Source organism: Cydia strobilella, chromosome 15, assembly GCF_947568885.1.
Source record: "Cydia strobilella chromosome 15, ilCydStro3.1, whole genome shotgun sequence".
Lineage (NCBI taxonomy): Eukaryota > Metazoa > Arthropoda > Insecta > Lepidoptera > Tortricidae > Cydia > Cydia strobilella.
The window spans coordinates 3,753,625-3,770,917 of record NC_086055.1 but is presented as its reverse complement, the minus strand read 5'-3'; the positions used below and the strand labels follow the sequence as shown (position 1 = coordinate 3,770,917).

General features: G+C 37.7%; 1 protein-coding gene and 1 long non-coding RNA gene across 2 annotated transcripts in view; both read right to left on the bottom strand.

The window, feature by feature from the left end:
- The window catches only part of LOC134747791 (uncharacterized), a 329,663-nt gene that overhangs the window by 97,476 nt on the left and 214,894 nt on the right, over nucleotides 1-17,293 (bottom strand). The window lies entirely within an intron of this gene.
- The window catches only part of LOC134747752 (ammonium transporter Rh type B-B), an 83,783-nt gene that overhangs the window by 28,923 nt on the left and 37,567 nt on the right, over nucleotides 1-17,293 (bottom strand). Inside the window, exon 3 of the mRNA XM_063682377.1 lies at nucleotides 1,095-1,286. Coding sequence (XP_063538447.1) covers nucleotides 1,095-1,286 — 192 coding nt within the window. The remainder of the gene's footprint in view (nucleotides 1-1,094; nucleotides 1,287-17,293) is intronic.

The window sequence follows — 17,293 nt, the reverse complement described above, 5'->3', positions numbered from 1 at the left end:
CGTACCGTTGCAACTAAGACTTTTTATCCAAATACGAGAATTAATGAACTTTATTCTAAATTAAATAAATAAATTTATTCGTATTTCTATAGAGCAAATGGCAAGTACCCGTTCTCAGTTAGCGTTCTAAACTGTGCAATATCTCTTGTGGAATGTATGCCTCTAAAATAGGATTTCAGTACTGAAACTAGTTTTCCTTGGTATATTCTTCTAATTAAAGAAAATGTAGGTCATACGAAGATAAAGTTCTAATATTAATCTTCACATTTATAACTTATACCAGACATAAGGGTGCGATTCTTGTTTTGTACCATTCCCCTGATTTAAACTTTCACGAGGATCACACATCATTATTTATTCATTTTAACGGGACTTAACTCGCGTATCGCGTCATACTTAAACTTTAAAATTACGGTACGTTTCGAGGAGGCATTGTAAGTAAGTAAGTAAACACTTTATTGTACGAAAAAGAAAGGAATCAGGTTACATCAGATAAAAGTAGTACAAAGGCGAACTAATGCCTAAGAGGTATCTCTTCCAGTTAACCTATTGTCCTCATGGTTTCGGAGAGAGACTGGCAAAAGTTGACATCAACATCTTCTAGCTGCACGAGTTTTTCGAACAACACTTTGTTTTGGTTCGTTTATCAAATTGAACGTTATGTAGAGATGTCACTCGGTCGACAGTCATATGGATGAGATCCAAAAACCATAGTCCCGATTGAAATTGCAGTTTTTTATTCAAAAGCTTCCGATACTTTTCTAGTCTAGAAACGGCGATCTGTAGAAAATATTTTAGAGTTATGCAATTAAATACTAACTCTAATAGTAAATGCTCAGCAACAGCAGACTTTTAAAAATTTTAGTTTCGTTTGTGAGTTAAGATAAGTAATATTGCATCGAAAAAGACGTCACATTTTTAAATAAAAACACAACGTACAGTCGCCATCAGATATATCGGAGCGGCCGAGATGCTCAAAAATATCTGAACACGTACCTAACGCCTTGAAAATAGAGGCGTGAGGCGTTCAGATATATGTGAGCACCTTGGCCGCTCCGATATATTTGACGGCGACTGTACATACTCGTACGTACCGATGATAGTCTCCTTGTTAAGCGGTATAACCATGTCCTTCATATTGAACCAGCCCTGGGTAAGAAGGGACCACTGTGCCACCAAAGCTGCGAGGAGCCAGTTGAAGCCGAGCGCACTGTAGCAGTACTTCTTCAGGAACGTCATCAGGAACCCGAAGCCGATGTAGATCATCACGTGGGTGTCTTCGAAACCTGATTGGGCCAAAAGAATTCAAGTTATATAAAGGTTTTGAATGATTCACGGTTAGTTTCGCTAGACTTATATTGACCGGGATATAGACCGTGATTACCTTTTCACGGCCTATACGGCCCTGTTTTCGGTGGTCTTTTTTCACGGTCTATATCCCGGTCAATATAAGTCTAAGTTATATAAAGTTATAAACGGGTGTAACCTGCGTCGAAATTGAAACGTCGGAAATAAAGGTAACATAATAAATTCGCGACCAGATAAAATCATGTTTTCAATCAAATAAATAGGTATTTATGTATCATGGGAGTGTATGAAACAGCAGATTTTTTCTAAGTTTTCGTGTGTCTCGTCTCGCTACCACTACTACATAAGGCTGGCGTCCACTAGACTCGCCGAGGCGAATCGAATCGAATCGCAATAATTTGCCTCCTATTTTTTCTAATGCAACTGCGTCCATTGGCGAAGAGCCGCGGCGCGCCCGTCAATGGACGCAGTTGCATTAGAAAATATAGGAGGCGAATTATTGCGATTCGATTCGATTCGCCTCGGCGAGTCTAGTGGACGCCAGCCTTAAACCTACTTCTTATTATGATAGTACCCTATTCAGAAAATGCTTTTGATATACCTACGCGACTCGCTGAATAGAAACATATTATGGGAATACAGAAAAATGGCTTGTATTTCCTAAGAGATCCTTTTTTAGAAAAAATAACTAGCACACATAAATAGCTGACAATTTCTCACTTATGTCTGTCACAACATATATCCAATTCCAATACAAGCGAATGGGAGCTGTCATAACAGTTTTCTCTTTAATAAATCAGGTCAATAGTTCAAAGATACGAGAACTCCGGACACAACATTTATATAGACGTGTGATATGTTGCCAAAGCATTAATCATACTTCGAAAATGCTACTGATAACTTTATTTGCGAGTATGTCTAATTAAGTTGAAAGAGCCAAATAGGGTATTTTGAAGCATTTGTTTCATATCATTTTAGCATAAACATTAAAACCGTGATTCTCGTTTAAATACAGGGGGCCGATTTTTTAATTTCGATCATTCGATTTCGTGTTTTCCCTTACTAGGCATTTAAATTCATATAGAATTGAAAACGAGTGAGTAGTCAATACCAGATTCCAATTTTCTATCGCTCGTATGTAAAAAACAGCATTTCGCCGTTTTCGACAGATTTTCGAGTGACGAAACCGAGCGCTCGAAATTCAAAAATCGGCCCCCACATCGAGTATTTACATTGTGGTATATTCAAAATAAAGTTTTTTAAATTTCCACATGAAAATGACGTAAGGGTGGGCCAAAATACATTGTCAACTATTTTTTAGGAATATTTCTCTTACTTATACGTGTTAGTTATTAAAATTAAAACTACAATCATTTGACTAAAACAAAACGTATTTTACCTTTGACACACACACGCAAACATTTGTTGAAGTTATTAACAATTTGCCGCAGTAAAAATCTTAGTCATATTTTTTTATCAGGAATATTTTTTGGTCAAAACTATACTTTTCCTGGTCAAATCACTAAAAATAAGAAACACTTACTAACTTGGTTTGCACGTATTAGGTCTCACCCTTGGCACCACACTGCACGGTCTATGAATACTAGTAATATCTAATAGAATATTCACATCAAAATGGAGAGTGAATGCACGATATTCACTTATTAATAATATTTGTCAATATATATAGACAATGAGTAGGAGGTAAAAATGATGTACATTACGAACATTAGGAACTGGTGGGGTAAGCTTTGAGCTTACATTAAAACCGGAGTTGGTCTCTAGCCTCCTAAAGCCCTAGGACAGTGGGCTATATAGTACTATACAGAGCGATTTGTTATGTCCTTATGTCTGACCACGGGGTAGCTTAGGTGGCTTAGGGCGTTAACCGCGTAAGCTGAAGACGTTTGGTCACTTTTTTTGGGTTCCGTACCCAGAGGTTAAACTTAAAAACGAGACCCTATTACTAAGACTCCGCTGTCCGTCCGTCCGTCTGTCACCAGACTGTATCTCATGAACCCTGATTGATAGATAGATAGAAATTTTCAGAGATGATTTATTTCTGTTGCCGCTATAACAACAAATACTAAAAACAGAATAGAATAAATATTTAAGTGGGGCTCCCAGACAACAAACGCGATTTTTTTGCCGTTTTCTGCGTAATGGTACGGAACCCTTCGTGCGCGAGTCCGACTCACACTTGGTCGGTTTTTTCTGTAGTATACGACATCTATTTCGATGTAATATAATCTTAACTAATGTACCTACCTTTTGTTAAGCTCTCTAATATTACTTTCTGTAATAATATTTAATTCAAACTTGTTAATCGTTTTTAGCTATTTAAGAATTTAGAATTACTTGTTATTTAAAATTTTCAATCTCTCCTTCACGGGACAGGCATTGCCTAGTGTGGAGGTCAGCAAAATCTGTATCCAAGTGAATATTTACCGGAAATAAACGATATTTTTTTAAAGAACTTGAACAGCTACTTTCAAGGGAATACAAGATTACAACTACTTACTTTCAAATTATCGTGCAGAAAAAAAGCGAATCAATTTGTAAACTCGCGTAAATTAGACTTAGTAGAATGACTCAAGTCTAATAGTGGTTACAAATCATTAAAGATAAATATTTTTCATCTCAGCAGCTCGAACAAGCCTACTTTCCTCACTCCACGGAGTGAAACAAAGTAGCTTTTTAATTTAGTGAAGGCCATGAACTGCCACTTCATACTTCTATTACAATTGTTTTTTTTTCTCTCTGTATTATTCTGATCTGATCTGAAAGTACTTAACGTATAATATGTTCTCACTACTGAGGTGAAAAATTATATGTGCAACACGAGAGCAAAGTTATTTTATATCTCGTGTTTTTGAGTCCCCCGCTACGCTCAATATTCTTACTTGGAATACAATTATAGAATCTTTCGCTTGCTCGGGACTCAAAATCAACACTCGCAAGAAAAACCAACTTTCCTCTCTTGTTGCACAAATAACTATATCCCTACGCAAATATTATCATTTGTAATAAGTACTGTATATAAGTAAACAAGTCCCACATCTCGCAACAAAAATAATAATTTGCAAATGAATTCCAATTTGTTGTTTCCTATCCCGAAATAGAGCCCCGGGGGCCGATTCGAATGGAAATGCCTTTGACATCGCCCTTTATGGCGCAATTACACTTGCTGTATGAATTCTGCGGTAATCATGTCTGCGACCCCGTTCCAGGTGATATTGTTAACGCTTAACGAGTATAATGTGACCCAATATATAGAGTAGTAGGTAAACGTTCTCAGATGACGCATAGTTTTTTTTCTTCCCGTTTCAGGGCATGCACCAAACCGTGATGGCCACGTCACCAATCTTTTCATACAAAAAGTAGTCGCTGGTCACTATGTCGACCAAACTGTGCAGCCATTGAAAAAAAATCGTGATACGATAAGATAAGATAAAATTTATTTTCAACGAAAAATATCCAAAAATAAAAACAATCGTAATACGATTAAATAGTTACTTAAATACTATATAAATGTACAATCATTGTTTAGAAAAGTAAACATAAAACTTAAGATCTTGTAAGCAAAAATTGTAAATATTTTACATCAATACCTGAACTAAGTAACTTAATACTTGTATCTTAGGTATTTCGTGTTAAATTAGTACAAGAACGTAGGTAAATAACAGCGAGTGGCAGAAGAAAGAGGAGGCCTTTGCCCAGCAGTGGGAAACAAACAAGCTACTAAAAAACAGTGGCCAACAAGTGTACGACCTGCCTGATGGTAAGCTATCATAGCCTATAACAGTATTCACCTGCAACTCAAGGGTCGTCACATGAGCGTTTTAAATCCTAAGCACTCCTTAAACCCGACACGCCTTCGAGAAAACTTCAGTAGCGTTCACGGAAGGAAATTCCTCTGAAACCGCAAAGTGCGTGACAAGGCTTATTCTGAGTGTAATAACAAGTTATTTAAGTAGATTTGTTATGGATACGATCTGTCAGCTGTCAAGATTTCTTCAACCAGAAATGTTACCTTTGACAGTCGACAGATCATATCAAACATAAATCCAGATTAAATTCATAACCTATTATAACAATCAGAATTAGCCAATCAGAATTCCAAAAGGCTTAGGACCTGTCTTTTTCTGTTTTTATTAGATAGAGACGGGTAGACCATCTCGTTCGTGAGATACTGTCGCGGCGCTTACGCGATAGCGACTGGATCGGTGTTGTTTCCGAATGTGAGTGAATCTCTCAAGATTGCCTTCAATTAATTTCCCTTTACATTCAAAATAATTCTAGTTCTGTCCCGTGTCCCGTGGGGCTGTGTGCGTTGCCGGCGAGACGCCCGCAGAGGCTCTCCGAGTCTTCGCGACGAGCGCAGTGCGCACACGCCGCGCCGGAAACGCGCCTACCGCGAGGGCCCTGGCTATGCTCAATGCCATGTCCATCGACGCCCCACATATAGACGTGTTTGCGGACAGTGTTGGTGGATTTGGTCAAAAACTTTTAATTTATTCGAATAATGATTGTGTGTAGTTTTTGCAGGGTTTTAATTTAATTTTAAAACGAATTTTAGTGTAATGTATATTGTGACATTTTACTTTATTTAATTATTATTTTAGTTGTTATGACAGTTGTATTATTTTTTGTGATTATTTCTATCTAAATGTATATAGTATGAATTGTCCTAGTATATAAGCGACTTGGTTTCTGTTGACTGTAATGCTTATATATTTTCAAATAAATAAATAGAAATAAATAGTTCAAGTTCATGCAATAGCACAGAATAATTAATAGTACTACCGTACAGAAAGGAAACTTCCTACAAAACCGAAGTTTGACAGCGGTTCAGGGTCGAATCATGCTATCCCTTTCTAATATATGGCACTATCCCTTTCGGCTGTTTAGGGTTGTCAAAATTCAAGTCATTATCTTATCTGTGGTCGTGCACGCAAAGGGACATCAAGTTGTGTCATCCCTAATTATTGCTCGGAGCAATGCTGAGCCGAACGGACGCCCGAAGCGAGGAGTTTGCCCGAAGCGAGGAGTTTCGCAACCCTGGCAATAGGAAATATTACGCAAAACTCTGCGTAGGTGGGGCCACTACCACAATCTGAGGGTCTATCGCAAAACAAGAAAATCGAAATTTCGTTTACTAACATCTCTTGTCACTCTTGCATATTCGAGCGATAAAGAGGCAGATAGCGAAATTTCGAATTCGCGTTTCCAGGTAGGTCCTCTGTAAACAAACCGCCTTTGCCCTTGGTGCATCAATGTCATATTTTATTTTCTCTGAAAATTTGTCAAAAAACTGTAAAAGGCACACTGGCACAGTATGTAGTTACTCTATGGTTTACTAAACGGGCTAGTGGTACACTCTGGTGGCAGAACATTGCAGTAAAACCTCCTATTTAGAGAGAGGCAAAAGGAGCGAAATACGAAGAATACAATTTACACGCATAGATATTATTATTAAGGCCGTTCCATCGGTTTGCCGCTATCACTGTCACATTTCGCAAGAAAGAACGGGAAAGATCATGCACGCCAAGTGTCAATTTTGATCGAATTTTGTCGATTTTTATTTATTTTAAAAACGTTATCTTACAATATAATTTAAGTTAAGATTCTTCTTTTTTTTGTTTATTTATAGTATCACATAATAAATAACCGAGTAAAGTTTGATTAAAAGCCCGAGTTAGAGGTTACTTTGGGAATTAATTGTATCAAGCGAGGTGTCATAATTCGTGTATCGGAAGCTATGTTATTAAAGATAATATAGTCAAGAACTACATATATTTTTTCCACGTCTACGAATATCAACGCCTCTTAGAAAAACATGATCATATAAGGAGATTTTTCGCCTTCTGGCTTAGGGAACCGCCTTAAGGAGATAAGGATATTCGCCCGAACTCGTCAAGGCAATACGAATAAAAGGCAGGTGACTTGAAGTGTTCAAAGGCATTGGGTGAATTTTGTTAGCGATCGTCCTGTATTGTGTACACTGTACAATGTACTCGTAACATTATATCGGAATTTATATTGGTGCCTGAAAGGTAAATTGCAGATGGTTAATTTCAGTTTGAATGTAAGGTGCGTAATAGGAACGGGATGACACGTTAGACCGGGCCGTGTCCGGGCCGGAACTTTCGGCGCTTCGTTTTCTATGGAAAGCATCACGTGATCACCTGTCATGTTATAGAAAAGTAAGCGACGGAAGCTCCGGCCCGGACACGGCTCGGTCTAACGTGAGTCATCCTTAACTCGAATTAAGATATTGTATTACATACATACATACATATAATCACGCCTATTTCCCGGAGGGGTAGGCAGAGACCACGGATTTCCACTATTTTTCGGAGATATTGTATTGGCGGGGTGAATAAGGATGGCTGGGGTGAATAGGGACAAAACTTAAAAGGTGATTAACCGACTATTTCTTAAGAAATACCCACACAAATTGTACCATATACTTAAACCCTACGATTAGTTCCAATCGAATAATACAATGTGTGTAGGTATTTTTTAAGAAATTTAATTGTCAGGTACCACGAACGCCGTAAAGGGTTTGAAACGTCAGGATATATTATAAAGTCAATATTATTAGTATTATTAATTTATTTCATGAGTAACTGTCGCGGTAACCGAAGACCAATATTAGGTAAATCACATTTTAAGTTTTGTCCCTATTCACCTCGGACATCCCTGTTCACCCCGGTTGACGGTATTTATTTATGATAAAAAAATCTCATTTATTCCTCCAAAAGTTCAAATAAATGTAGGTACTATAAAAAAATATTTATCAGTACGGTTTTTACTCACTCAGCAGCGCGTGCGCAACGAGCGACGAGGCGGGCGGCGCGGGCAGTGCACGACGTACAACCGCCGCGGACACTCGTGCCTGAGGATGGATTCCCAAAGAATCCGAAACATGTCGCCAAAAGCGACTAAAAATAATAGTGAGTAAAAACCGTACTGATAAATATTTTGAAATATGCCTCACGATAGTTTAAGTGCGATTAAATGTAGGTACTCGTATTTTTCACGAATAACAAAATTGTAATCTCGCATTTTCTGTAAAATTTAAACTTCCACATTGTAGAAATTTTTATTAAATTAATTCCACAAAACAACATTAGAATTAAGTAATACAGGGTTGACAAATTCACATCCGCAACGTAGGCTTCGTCATGGGTACAACCATAAATCGGCAACAGGCGTGGTCATTACACACAAACAATAAAGCTATCCGCAACAGGCTTCGTCAAAATTTAAATATAAAATTTAGTTTCATATATTTTTGATTAAAAACTCATTAAAAAAAACCTTTCTAAATAGTAACATCATCTTTTTGCTTTCTAGTAACGAGTAAATCAGGGTTCGATTTTATATAACCTTGCAAAAGCCAATACCTAAAAAAAAGCAAAAGTAATATTTGTTGACTAACATTTTTTACCTTCCAATATTTCAATTTTAGCTACCTTTGATGTCGAAATCCCTATCGGCATGTTCCTATTTTTTTTTTATAGCTGGATGAAAATGTATTGAATTGTCATGGAATCTACATATGTATGCAGAATTCGGCACAATGGGATAAGGCAAAATAGGTCTCGATCCATCGAGATTGCATTACGGACGGACGGAAGCGAAATAATGATAGGTATAACAAGGTTATTTATACCTACTGATTGTATACTGAATTTTACGCATAGGCTTTTTTGTATACTTCGTTTTTATTAACAATAGAAAGAAGTAGGCATGTGGTTCCAACTAGTGCACTATTTGCGGTAAAATTTTGAAGTAAATTACAAGTATTGACCATGCTACATTAGATAATTCCATACAGCCTGATAAAAACTGCACATTTACTTCTATTGAGTTGTTTCTAATTCTAAAAAAAAACCGGCCAAGTGCGAGTCGGACTCGCGCACCGAGGGTTCCGTACTTTTTAGTATTAGCGGCAACAGAAATACATCGTCTGTGAAAATTTCAACTGTCTAGCTATCACGGTTCATGAGATACAGCCTGGTGACAGACAGAGAGACAGACGGACAGCGGAGTCTTAGTAATAGGGTCCCGTTTTTACCCTTCGGGTACGGAACCCTAAAAAACGAACATAGGCACCAGAGTTGAAGTCACGCATGACATGTGGGATTTAGAAGTTGGGGATATGACACATAAAGATATACAAAGCAAAGAAATATATCCAAATATATATATATATCCAAATAATTGGCCCAAAAGTACCTAGAAGGAAGACGTACAAGTAAAGAAAACCCTAAATAAGGTGTTTTATCCGCATATCCGATAACCGTCCGGTGTTAATTCCGGGTACGGATCACTTGCACACTAGACGATGGAAATAGAGTATAGTCCGGTTATGACTACGCCCAAGGGACTGATGCTGATATTACGTCGTAATAACCGGACGTCGTACTAAACGAACTGCCATTTTTTTTTTCTTTTTAATCAAAATAATTACATCATTTTGTATTTATTAATACTTATCCGACCATCAAAGAAAAAAAAATTACAATAAAAATATTCATATTTACGTAAGTATTACGACTTTTTGTCTTAAATGGAGATACTTGTGTTAAAAAGAAGCCACCTTTGTACGCGTACTCAATCATCAGCTCATCACCCGTCAATTACTCGAATCCCGTAAAATAAAAAGTCATAATTCTCGTGGATCTAATAAAGATGACAATCGTACATCGGCAATTAAAGAATAAATAAGTTTTTTGCCAAAATTTTCAATTTTAATACAAGGCTGTGTACTTTTGTTCCAACACGCAACTTATACTCATTGAGACAATTCTAACAAACTAAAACCGTTTTTACCCTTTGGTTACGGAACCCTAAAAATTACAGCTAAAGATTGGACCTTTGAAAAAGACGTTGAATCAAATTTCAAACCTTAAAAGGTTTTAGCTGTGCATTGTCTGCCTTTATATAAATATATAAGTGATGGTAGCATGATCGCTTATCTGTTACTTCCAAAATAACGTGTAAGATTTAATTCCAAAGATAAAATGCGTTAAATGCTTTGGAATGTTACTCAATTGCGCGGCTTTATACCTACTTTGCAAGCTTCATTTGGCTTAATATTATAGCGTTCTAACAAAGCATGAATTAGGACTCCCAAGTCCTAATTCATTATTCACAGCAGAATCTATCTGAGGAAATCTGTGATTTTATCCCATGTATAACTAAGTCGTCCGTCAGGTGGGCCCATCTTACTCCCTAATAAAAGATGGAATTATTTACTCCGCACAGGGATCATGATATTATCGTAATAAGATGATTATTTAAGTTTAGAAGAGATCCCTTAAAGGGATAAGTTCGCCTTTGTGCTAATGATGTGTGTTTTTTTCTGTTTGATGTTTATATTTGTATAAAGTATTTATTTTACTAATACTACTACTACTGAATTGAAACCAAAATATAGCTTTGATAATCCGAGAAACATAACCCACTTCAAAACTGCAGCAGTAACGCTGCAAATGTAAAGCTGCTGCAGTCGCTATACGAACTCACGTTCATGTAACTTTTAAGAAAACAAAATAATTTAACCTATTTGCATAAACAATACGATCCAAATGCAAAACAACTGTAAGTACCAAGAATTAAAAGCTTTCGAAGGTTGTTTGACATGCGAGAGCTTTTTGTGATCCTGATAATGAATTTGGTAGCCGAACGTGATCGAAAGCTTTCACGAAGCTCGAAACGGATCGCGGGCTTTCAAAGTTGTTGACTGATTTAAACACTAACGTTTGCAAACTGAATATGCCTGTTTTTTTTTGTTCAGTATTTTGTGTTTTTTATTTGAGGTGAGAAAATATTAATAGCCGGCTTAGGTGTTTTAATACTGAATAATAAAAGTTTTCGAAAATTTAATAGCCGGATACAATGTTGTGTGGCTAACTTTTATGAATAAATGAACATATTAATAAGATTAAGTATGAATGTAAAGAGTTATTATGTTGTTTCGCTACTTATTTTCATATTCCTCTTTACATAAAAAAAAATGTGCGTACATGAGTTACTCGAAACCAGATTGTTTGGTGGCGTCCTCATATTTAAGGCCTCAAATTAAATTATTTTCAATCCTGTCTAGAGATTTTGCAGGGCTTGTTCAGAAACAATAAAATTTACAGTTTAGATAAACCAAATACCTAACATCAATAGCGACCTTTTATTACAGAGGTATAGAAATGAAATTTCTAAATTAATCAAGGTGACTTTCTTATAGGACTTTACACTGATTCGCATTCCAAAAAGACTGAAACCTTTTTAATCACGAATGAATTAAGACTCGAGTTATTTTCCAACTCCATCCGCCAGCGGCCTTTTCGTTGAAGACCGTTAAACATAGTTTCATGATGGTGGTAATTTTGAGTCGCCATCACCAGACCATTAACGCAGGACTCGTGTTACACCGTACCCTTCCCAATATCCAGTCAATATAAATACCACACGGCGCATACCGAGAGATGTGAACAATAAAGGTACCGTTCGGATTCAGACCACCGGTAGCATTGTAGACCGTACTTAGCGTACAATCTATTAGTGTAGATTAGGCTAAGTCTGTAAGTAGTTTTTGTTCTTTTTTTGAAATAAACAGTTTTTTTTATTGCTTTGCGCGTCACTGCACTGTCGCAAAAGGACTAGTGCATTACATATACCTACGCTACTACAATATAGTACCCATATTATAAATGGCGCTACACTTTTAATTTGCTCTGTACAATGGTTTAGGATCAGACAATCAAACAATTTCTTTTAGAATGTTGTTGGAACTACGTGTCACACGACTTAGTAATGAGACTATATTGCGAAGAAATATGTGACGTTTTCAAGTAAAAGGTACCACATTGTCGCTTACCATAAGGACGAAATTTGCTAGTATCTTTATACGAATAACTTGTTACAGTGTCCTTATGGCAAGCGACAAAGTGGTACCTTTTGCTTGAAAACTACACATATAGTCTCATTACTAAGTCGTGTGAGTCTGAAAACTATCCGTGCGAGCTGCCACAAACATGCCTTGCAGAGCACCAGACCTGCTATGCAGTCCCATTAGGGGCCTACCGCGAACACCGAAGCTCGCAAATTGCGGGCATCTTTCTCTGTCACTCAAATTACACCTTCATTGGAGTAAAAGAGAAAAATGCTCGCAATTTGCGAACTTCAGTGTTCACGGTAGGCCCTTAGCATTCTAAAAGCATTGTCTAACAGCATTTATACGTCATAATGACGTCGACGACGTCATAATGATGTCGCTGACGTCACTTTAATATTAAGCCGTTCGACACGGTGTAAGCATCTCCCGTAACCCAGATGCCGCGATGCGTGAAACGCGCTCCGGTTCCAGCCGCCGCTGCATTCCAATTAGTCTGCTTTCATCTCAGAAGCCTGGATAATAACCAAGGAATGTAGAAATGACTGAATGTTGATGAACGTACAGCTGGCTGCATTGTTATTGATAAGAGGTCAACAATTTTTGACGTTCTCGCGAAAATACACCAATAGGATAGGTATATCAATATTTGTATTTTTGCTAAAATAATGATGGGGTAGGATGTACGCATCAGATATATGTGAAACTTCTTATGTTTGCCAGAGTTTTTGATCACGGCTCACAGCAGCAACACCTTAGTCAAAATATGTGGCTTGACCTACTACAAAAACCGGACAAGTGCGAGTCGGACTCGCCGACCGAGAGTTCCGTACGCAGCTGCAATTAAGTAGGTACCTATATGAAACGTCGTATGTTTTACAGAGTTTTTGATCACGGCTCACAGCAGCAACACCTTAGTCAAAATATGTGGCTTGGTCTATTCGTTACCTACTACAAAAACCGGACAAGTGCGAGTCGGACTCGCCGACCGAGGGTTCCGTACTTTTTAGCATTTGTTGTTATAGCGGCAACAGAATACATCTTCTGTGATAATTTCAACTGTCTAGCTATCACGGTTCATGAGATACAGCCTGGTGATAGACAGACGGACAGCGGAGTCTTAGTAATAGGGTCCCGTTTTTACCCTTTGGGTACGGAACCCAAACTAGTATAACATAAAGTAATGAACAGTAAAGTACGGGAGGCTATCGAAATTGGTCGTCATCCGAATTTTAACCGTGATTGTGGTTGGTCAGTGCCTCCGAGCTGGAAAACTGTTTTGGGTACTACGTCGGTGGACAGTGTGGAGCAACCATTAGCGAATGACGTAGTGAGTGTTGTGTGCAACCCATCATTTGACAATAATGCCGTAAACGAGGGTAGTTTCTCCCGCGCCGAGTCATCGGGCGCGGAGGGTTGCGGCCCGCAGTCTGCGCCGGTCCGTCACCGTCGACGCAAGCTCCTGATGACGCTCCTCGGTACGGAGTGAAACATGTCGAGCGTTTTCGACTTAAAACACGTGAGTGACCCGTTATTAATATATTTAATAATGAACAATGAATACATTTTTCACCTTACGCCCATGTGACGGTAGCAAAACTGTCAAGTCATATACTTTGACTAACGGCCTGATTCGAGCTTTAATATACCTCAAAAACTAGCTCTAGATACGATATCGATCGGATACGTGAGTGTCAAAAGTAACGTTTCTTCAAACAAAAACGTCCATACCCTGACATACCCGCTCCATATCGTATCTAGAGCAAATTTTTGACGTATCGTAAAATTCGAATCAGGCCGTAAGGTGTAGAGTTTGTAAAGTTAGGGCTTGTAGAGTTAGGGCGTGTAAAATTAAAAGACCACAGCTAGTGCTACTAGCTGAAACGTCGGAAAAAAGGTGAACTAAGGAAATTTAATCGCGTTAGACCCGTTAATGATATTAATTAAAATTAAAAGCTTGGCTCTACATGAGATCTTATAATTTTTTGACAGTGCAGTGCATAATTATGGAATACTATTACTTATTCTGTGATTATGGTCTCGTCATGACAACATTTTACATGAAAATGTTTTGGTGGGATCGTTTTTCATAGTGACTAAGCATCTGTATATACAATATATTAAAACATATATGCTTAATACTCAAATAAAAAATAAATAAGAAACGCTATTTTTATTTTTATTTTATTTTTTATTAAGGTTCCCCAACAGTGGCAACAACAACTTATAGACTAACACACTTGCATACTATTCAATTATGATTGCGCCACCAATTACAGGCGAACACAGTATGCATTAGTATTTTACTCTAAACATTTTAATAAGATAAGATAAGAAGAATTACCATTACAATTAATAACTAGACACAAACTAAACTATAAATAAGCCTAAAATTTACAAAGGAGAATGCCAAGAGGCACTTCAATTGGGAATCGAAGTAAGTTTCTTTTTATTAAAGATTTTTTTTTTAGTCGTTATAGTTTTATTATCGGTCTGTGCACTGTGCATATAATCAGGTCAGCCTCAATCAGATGCACACTTGCACAGTTTGTTATGAGACCATTATAACGTCGGACGCGAATTCGACGCTTCTTGATGCATTCCAATTAGGTGCACTTGCAGTTTGCATTTATATGCAACCAGTGCTGAGCGGTATCTTTAGTTTATTGCTCTTGGATTTGCAGGGATAAAATATAAGATTTGCAGGTTTTTAAGCAAAGTGTTTCTTGTTAGATTTAGTTTTCGACGTACACTTAGGCATTAATGCAAGTAAAAAGTTGAAAATCGTTTTATCAACGAAGCCTTTCCTCGTGAAGAATTTTTTTTCTGGGTCGCAAAAATTAAACAATACAATTTACCTGAGAGGTATGGGCACTGTGAATGACATCTCGCTTTGTGTGGTAGGGCACAGAACAGCGGATGTCATTCCAGATTTAGAGCAGAGCCCAACTGGGGAGGTACCTCCACCTTACAGAAAACCGCAGCCAAATAACACTAGACCCTACTAATAGTGTTGTGTTCCTGCCGGTGAGTAAGGTTGCCAGAGCTCGAGGGAGAGGAGTGTTAGGGTCGGCAACGCGCATGTAACTCCTCTGGAGTTGCAGGCGTACATAGGCTACGGAGACTGCTTAACATCAGGCGGGCCGTATGCTTGTTTGCCACCGACTTCTTCCTCAACCTCATTCTTCAATGTTTTTGATGGCCTCCTAGGTAGTGACCCTGCCCACGAAGCAGGGCTCCCAGGTTCGAATCCTATCAGTTATTTGTATGTTTATTACAAATATTTGTTCCTGAGATGTGGCTGTTTTCTATGTAGCTAAATAGTATGTAGCTAGTAATAAGTATTTTTATATTACATATATAAATAATATAAATAAATATTATAGGACATTTTTACACACATTGACTAAGCCCCACGGTAAGCTCAAGAAGGCTTGTATTGTGGGTACTCAGCCAACGATAGGTATAGATAATATACGAGTATAAATATTTAAATACATAGAAAACAAACATGACTCAGGAACAAATATCATCTCACAAATAAATGCCCTTACCGGGATTCGATACCGGGAACATCGCCTTCATAGGCAGGGTTACTACCCATTAGGCCAGACCGGTCGTCGGTCGTTATAGCAATATATAATTATATGGTCGTCTAGTACTCACAACACAAGCTTTACAGACCTTACTGTGGGACTCGACCGTCCTAGTCTGGGACCGGTCTGAAAACCAGCGCCGGGCATCTCGGCCTGACACGCTGGGACTGGAAACCCTTTGCTCAATATATTCGAATTTGATTGATTGTACTTATCAATTAATTACATTATAATAAATGGATAATTACAATTACTATTTCAATTATTAAATTAAATTATTTAATTACAAAACAAAAAAAACAGAACATAAAAAAAGCACAAGCAGTATATAGGTAATTAACCATTAATCAAATAACCCACCCCGAGTCACTCCAGGCGCAAAAGTTTCCAACACGCTCGCTGCGTTTCCCCGTTGAACCGCAATAGATAACCTTTGCACCAGGAATGACCCGGAGCGGGGATCAAGACCCCTCTCACGCAACCGACTCCCGAGCTCCCTATAGAAGGCCCGTGCCTCCGAGCACCAACACCTTATCGATTTATAATTGTTTTTTTCTTTTTTCTTCTTTTATATGTAATTTTATTTCATCTTCTTATGTACCTACTTATGGATATGTGGCAATAATTATTCTAATTTATTCTAGATCAATCTGTGTAAAACTGTCCTATAATATTTATTTATTTATTTAATATCACCTAAAAATGTTTTAAAAGCATGTCATGTGTAATGTAATTTTAACAAAACGGGACACACCTGTTTCATAAACTGTTTTATAAGACGTCTCAAGTTTTAAGTAACTTAGCTGAACTTCTCCTTACGGCAACTTTTTACTGCTTATTCCCTGATCTCATGTCATTAAATCCTTAGCATCGAGATTAAAATGTCTGCGATTTTCGAAGAATCTTCAACGAGCGTAAATATTTTGCAGTATTCATAATATGAGGCAATAAAACCACTAACTCCTAAAAAACAGACAGGGTGGCTAAAGAATAAGTGCATTCCCGTTGCCAGGAAGGTTTTGGGATTATACTGAGCAACTTTTACTATGGGACCAACCACGAAATCGCGAAAGAAATTTTTACCCTCCAATATAAAATGGACCAGCCGAAATGTATGAAACAGCTAAAAATTTTTCGTGATTTCGGCGTTGGTCCTATAGTGAAAGTTGCTCAGTATAATCCCAAAACGTCCCCGGCACCGGGAATGCACTTATTTTTTAGCCACCGTGTATACGTCCTACCGCTGGGCACAGGCCTCCTCTCATGCGCCAGAGGGCTATAGATTAGATTAGATTAAATTATTTTTCTCAAAAATGGACGGCAAAGTCGACGTTGCCGGTTAAAAAGTAGGTCGCGAAGTGCGTTGTTTATGGTCAGTCAAAAATTAAAAAGTTAAAAACATTGCAGTCTCGATTTCGGGACTGCAATGTTGCATACAAATTCCATTATTTGTCGAGTTCCAAACTTTTTAAAAGTTAAAGTGACC